This window comes from Rana temporaria, chromosome 9 (assembly GCF_905171775.1).
Source record: "Rana temporaria chromosome 9, aRanTem1.1, whole genome shotgun sequence".
In the NCBI taxonomy this organism is placed as follows: Eukaryota; Metazoa; Chordata; class Amphibia; order Anura; family Ranidae; genus Rana; species Rana temporaria.
The window spans coordinates 25,053,019-25,064,376 of NC_053497.1; the positions used below are offsets into that span (position 1 = coordinate 25,053,019).

The following is an 11,358-nucleotide window of genomic DNA, read 5'->3' on the forward strand; positions in this document are numbered from 1 at the left end:
CAATGGGTATGAATACTTTTTCAATGCACTGTATATCACCATATAGTATCTCTTCTCCTGCTGCATTCCTTGGCATGTGAAAATACATTGGAAATCCCATGTATTGGACACAACATTGAGGTGTTTTCACAATAATAGCAATGGGAACTTTATCCAGTCATTTAATGCAGGAGGTAATTTACGTTATCTTTAAAAGCGACTGAAAAGGGGAGAGTATAGCCTCTTTTAGGATAATGGTAAAAATAGTAAGATGTGCCAACATCCCATTTAGTATGTAAAACAGTAGCACCTAATTACAAGGATATCATTGGCTGCTTGAAACCAATTAACATCAAACTCATAGGTCAAGGGGGACAGGGGAGTGGGGGTTTTTTGGTTGGGACTTTAACGGCACTGATAGGAGACGGTATAATAAAAATTAACAATATTTATTGAACATAAAACAATTACAATAGAAGGACATTTAGGGACAGGCCCCACATTGCACATCAGAAAACAAAAACCGACTGTGTCAAATGAAGGAAGCCAGTGACCTCGACCGGTTTCGCGGATGTACCGCTTCTTCAGGAGGGATTTTCTAAAGGATATTCATAAAACAAGTAAATGAACAAGCAAAAAAGTACAGAATATGTAAACATTTTGTTAAAAACACAGCAGCAAGCTACTCAAGGGAGAAAAGACTCACCCAGATTGGTCACAATGATCAAGCGCGGGGCCTGGTTGTTGCCTTCTTTGGCGCATGGAGGGGGATTTAGGTTAGAACGGGCTCTGATGAGGTGAAAGGTGTAATGAATATAATATAATTGAAGATAAAAGATACTTGTGTGAGGTTGGACACCAGCTGATGAGTGAAGAAGTGTGGGAGATAGGAAAGGGTGTGATGGGGTGGGATTGGAGGTGAGAGGGTGAGGGGAAGGAAAAAGGGTATATGTGTATGGTATGTGAGGTCAGGGGAACAGTGTGAAGTAGCTTGCTGCTGTGTTTTTAACAAAATGTTTACATATTCTGTACTTTTTTGCTTGTTCATTTACTAGTTTTATGAATATCCTTTAGAAAATCCCTCCTGAAGAAGCAGTACATCCGCGAAACCGGTCAAGGTCACTGGCTTCCTTCATTTGACACAGTCGTTTTTTTTTTTCTGATGTGCAATGTGGGGCCTGTCCCTAAATGTCCTTCTATTGTAATTGTTTTATGTTCAATAAATATTGTTAATTTTTATTATACCGTCTCCTATCAGTGCCGTTAAAGTCCCCACCAAAAAAAACCCACTCCCCTGTCCCCCTTGACCCATGAGTTTGATGTTAATTGGTTTCAAGCAGCCAATGATATCCTTGTAATTAGGTCCTACTGTTTTACATCTTTAAAAGCAAGTTTTTGATGAACTGATCCTTTACCTGGTTGATCCTAAATGACAGGTTCACATCTTTTGTTTCCCTGTTTCTGTTTTCTCAAGTTTGTCACAATACAGTGATGAGAACATGATGGACCCCTATAACCTGGCCGTGTGCTTTGGCCCTACGTTGGTTTCTATCCCCGAGGGGGAGGATCCAGTATCCGTTCAGGCTCACGTTAATGAAGTTGTAAAGACAATTATTATTTATCAAGAACGGATATTCCCAGGGCAAGCAGAACTGGAGGGTCCCGTGTATGAGAAATGTATGACGGTGGAAGAGGATGAAGAATACTGGTGAGTAGAGAGTGTGACCATGACCAGTCACTGTCTCTATATTATAGTGCACATATAGTTATTTGCTTGCATTACAGCCTGAGGGAAAGTGGTTGTAAGGCTCCATTCACATCTAGGCGTTTTCACGCCAGACGCCCGACGCTCGTGCCGCTGGAGGGGAGATTTCACATTCTTGTCTATGGAGATGGTTCACATCTCACGCCGTACGCCTGCCGCCTGAAAAAAAGTCCCGGACCCTTTTTTTCAGGCGGCGTTCGGCATAGACAACAATGTGTTGTTAAAAAAAAAAAGTTTAAAACGACCCGTTTTATCGCGGCACAATACGCCGCAATTTGTCGCGGCAAAATACGCCGCGTTGTAGTGTGAATGTGGGCTAAAGGTTAAAACTGTTTTAACCACTTAAGGACCGGACCAATATGCTGCTAAATAACCCAAGGGGTTTTTACAATTCGGCACTGCGTCGCTTTAACAGACAATTGCACGGTTGTGCGACGTGGCTCCCAAACAAAATTGGCGTCCTTTTTTCCCCACAAATAGAGCTTTCTTTTGGTGGTATTTGATCACCTCTGCGGTTTTTATTTTTTGCGCTATAAACAAAAATAGAGCGACAATTTTGAAAAAAAATCAATATTTTTTACTTTTTGCTATAATAAATATCCCCCAAAAACATATATAACATTTTTTTTCCCCTCAGTTTAGGCCAATACGTATTCTTCTACCTATTTTTGGTTAAAAAAATCGCAATAAGTGTTTATCGATTGGTTTCCGCAAAATTTATAGCGTTTACAAAATAGGGGATAGATTTATTATTTATTTTTTTACTACTAATGGCGACGATCAGCAATTTTTTTTGTGACTGCGACATTATGGCGGACAATTTAGACACATTTTTTGGACCATTGTCATTTTCACAGCAAAAAATGCATTTAAATTGCATTGTTTATTGTGAAAATGACAGTTGCAGTTTGGGAGTTAACCACAGGGGGCGCTGTAGGAGTTAGGGTTCACCTAGTGTGTGTTTACAACTGTAGGGGGGTGTGGCTGTAGGTCTGACGTCATCGATCGAGTCTCCCTATAAAAGGGATGACTCGATCGATGCAGCCACCACAGTGGAGCACGGGGAAGCCGTGTTTATATACTGCTCTCCCCGTTCTTCAGCTCCGGGGAGCGTTTCTAGCCGCGCCCTCGTCCCGGATCGCTCCTGAAGCCACGGAAACCGCCGCATGTACCGGGGGGGGGTCCCGATCGGACCCCCGACCCACGTCTAGGCAGGGACGTACAGGTACGCCAATGTGCCTGTCCGTGCCATTCTGCCGACGTATATGTACATGCGGCGGTCTGGAAGTGGTTAAATAACAAACATATCATACTTACCTCCAATGTGCAGCTCGTTTTGCACAGAGTGGCCCCGAACACCATCTTCTGGGGTCCCCCGGTGGTGCTCGCGGCTCCTCCCCGCCTCAGATAACCCCCCTCTGGGAAACGCTCTCCCAAGGGGGTTACCTTGCGGGCGCACTCCTGAGTTCTGTATTTGGCGTACATAGCCGCCAAGTACAGGACTCGGCCCCAGCCCCGGTGCCTGTGTCATTGGATTTAATTGACAGCAGTGAGAGCCAATGGCTGCGCTGCTATTAATCTATCCAATGAAGAGCCAAGAAGCCCGGGCAAAGGAAGCGCGCATTCGTGATGCGGGACTTTCCAGGGCTCAGGTAAGTAAAACGGGGGGCTGTAATCAGATGTTTTTTCACCTTAATGCATAGGATTCATTAAGGTGCAAAAACATGAACCTTTACAACCCCTTTAATGTATATATGATTTTTATTGCTCCTAAAAATAAATTTTGCAAATTTTATTGCAGCGACGCATTAGCCCTGGAAGTCACCATTGAAGAAAGTGACCAGGAGATGCACCAAGAAATGGGTGTCAGTGAGGACGGTAAGAATCTATCTATCTATCTATCTATCTATCTATCTATCTATCTATCTATCTATCTATCTATCTATCTATCTAATCTATCTATTTAAAATCTATCTATGTATCTAATCTATCTATCTATATGTGTAGAATCACCCATGAATTATGGCCTAAAATTATTGCTTGTATGTGGGGGGGCAGGGCCCAAACATTTTTTATGGGGGTTCTTTAAGTGGAGTTCCACTTATGGGGGTGGGATACCCTCTTTTTAGAGGCACCCAGCTCCCACTTCCTCCCGGGGGTCTGTTGCGCCGGAAGGAAGTTCACCTCTACCCCCTCCCTCCCTGCGCGAACCGTGCTGTATGCTGTGAATGGCTGAGCAATCTTCTGGGACCTGTGACGTGTCCCAGAAGATTGCCCGGCCATTCACAACACGTAGCGTGGCTCGTGCATTTGCAGTGCATGCCTGGAGGTGAAGCCAAAGCCGGGTGCCCCACAGTAAGAATGCCTGCACCGTGCAGAGGAGGGGGAGAGGAGCGAGGCTTTGTACACCCGCATCGCTGGACCGTGGGACAGGTCAGTGTCTAATTATTTAAAGTCAGCAGCTACACTTTTTATAGCTACTGACTTTTAATTGTATTCAATTTTTTCAGCGGAACTCCGCTTTAAGTGCTTTGTTGTAACTTTCATTTTTTACACTTTTTTGTTTTACATTTTTTTTCACTAAACTTTATTTTTCATCTTATATGGGAAAAAAGGTCCCCCATGTGATGGGTTTTTGAAATCTCGCCTGTTCTCCATTGAAACAAATGGAGTGCAGATGGCAGATCGATTCTAACGGTCTTGCACTTACGGGGGGCATGTGGAAGCGAATGCTTCCTTTTGACAGGCGACAGTCAGCTTGCCAGATTTACACACACTCCTGGTGGCTCCTGGCGTCTGCAGGTACCATATGGCATACGGCAGTGGCAGTAAAAGGGTTGAACGCTCTCTCCTAACAAAGAAGTTAAGATCTAGAAGCTTGGCTTCTGCATTGTATGTTATTGAGAGGAATCTCAGTCTGTCCTCACTTAATTTGGGGAAAGACTGAAGCCCTGTACACATGGGCCAGAATCTCGTCCGGAAAAAACCCTTGTTTTTCCTGACGAGATTCTTGGCAAGAATCCCTCGCCGCCCGAGTGTACAGACATTCCATTCAAAAGAACCACGGTTCTTTTGAATGGCAAGAACGCGGTAACGTCATTGCGTACGACGAGCATGCGCTCGTCACATTAGATGCCGTCGCTGCCATCTTGCTGCACCCTACCTATGCCTAGGAAGCTACCGCGCATGCGTCAAAGTCATTTCGAGCATGTGCGGGTTTCCACGGCGACAGGTAAGTATACACACTCTCGGGTTTCTCGGCAGGAAAACGCTGCCAAGAATCACGACGAGAAAATAGAGAGAGCAGGTTCTCTACTTTTCTCGTCGAGATTTTAGGCAGTTTTCTTGACGAGAAACCCGAAAGCCTTGTACACACGCTCGGTTTACTCAGCAAGAAAGCTCTGCCAGCAGTCTTCTTGCTGGTTCTTGCCGAGTAAACCGAGCGTGTGTACGAGGATTCACTTTCATTTTATTGATAGTAGCTTGGACCCAGAGCCCAATGGTAAGAAATGAGAACACTTGGCAGGCTTCCGACGTTCGCATACATCACGTCACGGGTAGCCGAAAGAAGCCGAACGTCGGTGCGGCTCTATACGGCGCCTGCGCATCGACGTTCGGCTACTTTTGGAAAATCGTGACGCGATGTATGCGACCGTCGGAAGCCTGTCGGAAGCCTGTCAATCAAATAGGAACGCCCAGTCCCGCAGCCCATACCCGGAAGCGGCGGAGAAGATCGCTCTCTAAAACGGTAAGTACTGCTTTGATTTTAAAAAAAAACACCAGATTCCCCTTGACAAAACGAGCCTCAATTCAATGTTAAAAATTTACTTTTTGGGTGAACCTCAACTTTAAGTATTATTATGGTTATAACCCATCTCTGAGCTGCTTTCAAATGAACCCATGCAATGGAGTTCTCCCCTGCATGGGTTAAATACTTGTTAGACTAGGGGAGAGGAGAAATAAGTACAAAAATGTATCTTCTTCCTTGCTCATCCAGGAGTTGGCGCTCTCCTTCACTGTCCATATTCAGGTTGTGGGTGCGCTCTCGCTACGCGCTATCCTGCCGTACAGTGCATGACTCTTGGTTCTGCATTGTACGGCATAAATATAGAATATAATAGTAAATTTGCTATTCGCCTTCATAGTAAGGCAATTAAGGTGTTACGACTCTACCTACATTCATGTTGTTATAGTTTAATTGCTGATCATGTTCAAATTAGCAACTTTCCGTTAATACATTGGTACTTTACAGAATTGGACACAGTGGAGGCCACAGCAAAGTTTGACTATTTAGCCCGGACGCCGCAGGAACTGTCTTTCAAGAAGGGGGACACAATCCTACTTCACTGCAAAGCATCCGGGGACTGGTGGAAAGGGGAATTATCAGGGATGCGGGGATTAGTCCCTCACAAATACCTCAATATTCCTGAAGGGTGAGTGATGACAATAATCGGCCTAGTGAAATTAGAATTGGTGGCCATGTAGGAAATTAGGTTTCTGGATAGAACTGGGGTCAACTGTGAGGGATAGGTCTCTGGAGAGGGCTGGCAATGTGGGAGACTGAAGGGTATTACGGGTCTGGGGGCACCGTGGGACACTACTGGGGGCACTAAGGGGGGCTGGAGACTCTTTAGCTAGCTAGTGGGCACTGCAGAGGGCTGAGAAGCACTATGGGAGGTTTGTGTGTCCTTAGAGCAACTAGGGAGCCTGGGGGGACTGTGAGAGGTTAAGGAGCATTGTGGACCACTGTGGGAGGTTAGGTGGCACAATGAGAGCTAAGGAGGCATTGTGGGAAGTTAGGGGTCTGCAGCTAAGTCAAGGCCTAGGAGTAAGATGACCAGATTTTTTAAATGAAATCCGGGGACATATAGTTTTTTATTTTTACTAGTAATGGCGGCAATCAGCGACTCTTTGCCTGTTGCCACCACCAAACGCCTCACAGCCCATCAAGTCCCACTCTCTGGGCCCTGGCTACTACTGGGTGGGGAGCAGAGGAAGATCACTCAGCCAGGGAAGGCAAGGAGATAGGCAGGCGGCTGGCTGGGACTTGAGCCAAGGCAGAAGAACACGTGAGCGGAGCTGAATGGGCATGCACCTGAAACTGAAGAAATATTCCCTCCGTCCGACCAGCACATGATCATCATAAAGGGGCACAGATAATGGAAAAAATACACCCCCCTAAGCTAGTAGGAGCGGGGGGAGGGTGTATTTCAGATTTTTTTTATTTGTATTCTGCACTGACTGTCTTTTAAATTGCTCCAGCCCCTGTTCAAATCCAAACCGGGGAAAGACTTGTCCTCAGGGGACTGTCCCTGGAAACCGGGGATGTCTGGTCACCCTACCTAGGAGGAGGGAGGCCACAGGATGGCAGTGGGCCAAGGCCTGGTGCTTGAGAACCACTGATATAGCGTATGGTCAGACTTAGAGATGTTGAGACTGATACAATAGAATATAGTTAGCTTTGGTAATTTTCCAAAATCTTCTTTCTTATTTTAGAGCAGAGAAAAAACTAGAACAGCGCGCACTGAGGAAGGAGGCGGACGCAGGAACCGCTCTTACCCCTGATGATATTTTGGTTGAGCCCAGCAGGTAAGTGGTCTGTGAAAGATAATTGAAGAAGCAGCACTTGGCTAGATGCACAAAACAAGAAAAAAAAGTATGCAGATGTCGTTAAAAAAAAGTTTTGGGTTTTACTTGTATCTGGGGCTCCATTAGTAGGACAACAGTTTCAGACAGTAATTAGAGTAAACCTCCAACAGTAACACAGGTAGAAGTAAAAACATTTTACAGTAGGGGAAGGTTAGAATTGGGGATGCACCGATACCATTTTTTGTACGAGTACTGATACTTTTTTTTTTTGTGCTCGCCGATACCAATTACCGATACCTACCACAACTGTTTTGTTTTCACTTTATCTGTCAGCAATGGTACAAAGCATTGAAAAGTTATTTACAAATTAAATTAATAGATCTTTTTTTTTTAATTTTGTACTTTTTCAATGTGAAATGTGTAAATAAATGTTTATATATATATATATATATATATATATATATATATATATATATATATATATAAAAAATATTAACAAACAAAGTAAACAAAAAAAGTTTTTATTGTTTATCGTTTATAAAATGGACATGAACAAAAAAAAGCAAGAAAATAATGAGTTAATTAAGGGGTTGAACAGAAGAACGTTTGTTCATCCCTTTGATCTGCAGATGAAGAAACAGGAAGATACAAAAAGAAACACTGTTTCTTTTTATTAGCGGCTGAGCAATGTTGTTTAATAAACATTGCCAGATGTTTTTTTTTATTTTTTTTTATGACCGCTCCAATTATTGGACTTTTTCAGGTATCGGTGCATTTACACAAGTACCGATACTTGTTCAAATTCTCAGTTTTGGCACCGATACCAGTATCGGTGCAACCGTAGTTAGAACCCCAGTCAGTTTTTTTTATTGGCATCGGTGTCCTTGGTGAAAATCTTCCCCTACTCCCTCCCTAGGGATGAGCTTGGGTTCGGAGTTGGGTTTGGTCTGAACTCATGTTTGGCTGAACCTGGAAGCAAGCTGTTATTGCCAACCCAAAGAGCTGCACATAACAAAGGGGGGTGGGGATGCTTGGGACATCATTGACTTCATATGGCCATATGAGGACAGTGACATTGACCCAATATGGCCACATATGCATATGTAGTCAGTGTCATCAACCTCATATGGCTATATGACCATACTAGTTAAAATATGTCATGAGTATCCTCGCTCCTTTGTTTACATGCACTTGCAGGATGGGGAATCCCCCACCTGCAGCTCAATGGCCCAGGAATGACAGCTTACTTCCAAAATTCCTGACAGTTTATTTCTGGGATTTTTCCAAACTTAGGTTCGAACTGAACCCAAGCTCATTACTATTCTAGCCTGGTGAAATCTTTGTCAGAAGGACAGGACGCTTTGTCCAGTAAGTCCTACACTAATGCTGCGTACACACGACCGTTAAGAATGTCATGCAAAAAAACAATGTTTTTCTCGTCGTGATTTGTCGTGATTCCTCTCAAGCCTGCCTTGCATACAGACGTTCTTGAAAAAAAATGCTCGAGCAAAGCGCAGTGACGTACAACACATACGACGGCACTATAAAGGGGAAGTTACATTCGAATGGCGCCACCCTTTGGGCTGCTTTTGCTAATTTCTTTGTCTCATAACTTGCTTCTGAGCATGCACGTTTTTTTCCCCTCGTAAAAGCGTACACACGACCGTTTTTCACGACGTGAAAAACAACGAGAAAAAATAGCGCAAAATTCGGGCATTTTTCTCGTTGAGGAAAAATACTCTGGAGCCTACACACGACCGTTTTTCACGTCCAATTTGAATTTTTCTCGTCATGAAAAACGGTTGTGTGTAGACGGCATAGCACCAATACAAAAACTGGATTTTGGATTCTTGATGCTAAAGCGCATTTTGTGATGGTGACCACGCATGCTATAGAGTCGTTGTTCAGCTTCTGTACATTCACGGTCACATTTGCCAACAACTACTGTATGTAATGCGAGGGCCTATGGAAAATGTCCATTTTATATCCAATCATGTGCGCCTCACACTACCTAAGTGTTGGTCACCAGCTTGTAATGAGTATGGCCAGCTTTTGAAGACTGACTCCTTTTTGATTTCCATGATTGTGACTGTTGGAAGATGTGGTCATTGTGTTATGCACTGTTCTCTTCCAACTTGTATTACTAATGCTGCAATACATATGCTGTAAAAATAAATGGAAAAATCCAGTAACTTCCGTTGTATTGGCCATGGGTGAAGCTGGGAATGCATCTCCCCAGAATTTCAGAGAGAATTCAAAGGCCAGCGATTCATCCCTGTAACTGGCCTTCAAGTTCAGCTGTCTCACCATAGTGTAGCACACAGGTGTCAAACACAAGGCCCGCGGGCCAAATCCGGCCCTTCAGGCCATTTCATGTGGCCCTCACACCTCTCCTACAGCTGCAGGAGAGCTCCAGCCCTCCTTTGGTCCTACTCCAGACCCTTACTTTCTACTTTCAAGCAATGCATCCAGCTTCTTCCCAGCAGGAGCATAGGGAAAGGGGGTGCACTGTGATGTAAGGGAGAGAGGGAGACTCAACTTCTGATGGTGGGGTGGCTCTTGACATCTAATGTAAGGAGAGGGGATGCGCTGGACATCTAATCTTACAGATACAACCGGCCCTTTTGAGGGCAATCATAATGCTAATGTGGCCCACAATGAAATTGAGTTTGACACCCCTGGTAGCACTTTGACAGCTTATAGGTAGATTCAGAAAGAGTTAGGCCGGCTTATCAGTAGATAAGCCGACCTAACTCCGAATCTACGCCGCCGTATTTTTAAGCGTATGCTCAAACAGAGATACGCTTAAACAAAGCTAAGATAGGCTGGCTTGCGCCGTTCTAGCTTAGCTTGCAATTTTTCGGATGGCCGCTAGGTGGCGCTTCCATTGCGGCCGGCGTAGATTATGTAAATGAGCTTGTACGCCGATTCCCGAACGTACGCCAGGCCGCCGCAGTCGAATTACGTCTTTTCCGTAAGGCCTTAGGCGGCCTAAAGTTATTCCACCTATGAGGTGGAATAACAATGTTAAAGTATGGCCGCCGTTCCCGCCGCAAGGTTCAAATTTTTTACATCTTTTGCGCAAGTCGTCCGCGAATCGGGAGTTACGTCGTTTACATCCACGTCTAAATCAATAGGCCCGTACGGCGTACTTAGCCGCAATGCGCACTGGGAAATGTAGTCGCCCGGCGCATGCGCAGTGACAAAAAACTTCAAAAACTTGAGGTCAAGCCTCATTACCATGATACACGCCCCCCTCCAAGTCATTTGAATTAGGCGCCCTTACGCCCGCTCGTTTGAGGCTACGCCGCCGTAGATTAGCAGGTAAGTAGATTGAAAATCATTACTAGCCTAGCTAATTTACGGCGGTGTAGCCTAAACAGGCTAGGCTACGCCGCCCTAAAGTTATTCCAATGTACCTGAATCTACCTATTAGTACTTATTTATTTTTGCACAGCACTACACCTGTTAACTCTCTAACAATTCGTAGAGTATAGATCCTCATACTTGCCCTGAAAGCCTTGGGGGGGAAGGCAGGTGGCCTCATGGTCAGGTTCTCCCCTTACCACAGGGGTCTTCTTTCAGGGGAGCCCCATCTAGTACTTGGATGGACATTGCTTCAACAGGTCCCTTAAGGAATGGTGTCTGCCTGGTTTTGGCTGGGTGGACTATGTGTACCTCAGTCCCGATCAGGAGTCTTGCACCCAAAAGGATCAGGGCCAGGGTGTTTTCTCTTTTCTCAGAGGAGGACCATGTCTACATGCTGGGCACTTTTTTGTGTGCTCACTTTTTTATTGAGCCTGGCGTTTAGTGTGCGCACTTCACAACTTCAGCTGTATTAACAATGAGATATTGAACTATTATTTATTCCCAACTTTTCAGGGTTCGTGTAAACTCTGACAGCGCCTGCTCTCCTAGAAAACGCAGTGAGGGGAGTCCCATCAGGAAGCTCAACTCTCCGTTCATGGAGGGGCCCCGACTTCCGTTTCCAATGGCTCACGCTGGACCAAGACTTCTAGGTCATA

At 44.8% G+C, this 11,358-nt stretch overlaps 1 protein-coding gene across 3 annotated transcripts in view; it reads left to right on the forward strand.

Moving 5' to 3' along the window:
- Nucleotides 1-11,358, forward strand: part of ARHGAP4 (Rho GTPase activating protein 4) — a 256,952-nt gene that overhangs the window by 237,930 nt on the left and 7,664 nt on the right. For all 3 annotated transcript variants that reach the window (XM_040322987.1, XM_040322988.1, XM_040322989.1), the window contains exons 17-21: nt 1,454-1,687; nt 3,546-3,622; nt 5,997-6,177; nt 7,241-7,333; nt 11,216-11,358. The exon at nt 11,216-11,358 is cut by the window's right edge and continues 7 nt beyond it. In XM_040322987.1, the coding sequence (XP_040178921.1) occupies nt 1,454-1,687; nt 3,546-3,622; nt 5,997-6,177; nt 7,241-7,333; nt 11,216-11,358 (728 nt within the window). The remainder of the gene's footprint in view (nt 1-1,453; nt 1,688-3,545; nt 3,623-5,996; nt 6,178-7,240; nt 7,334-11,215) is intronic.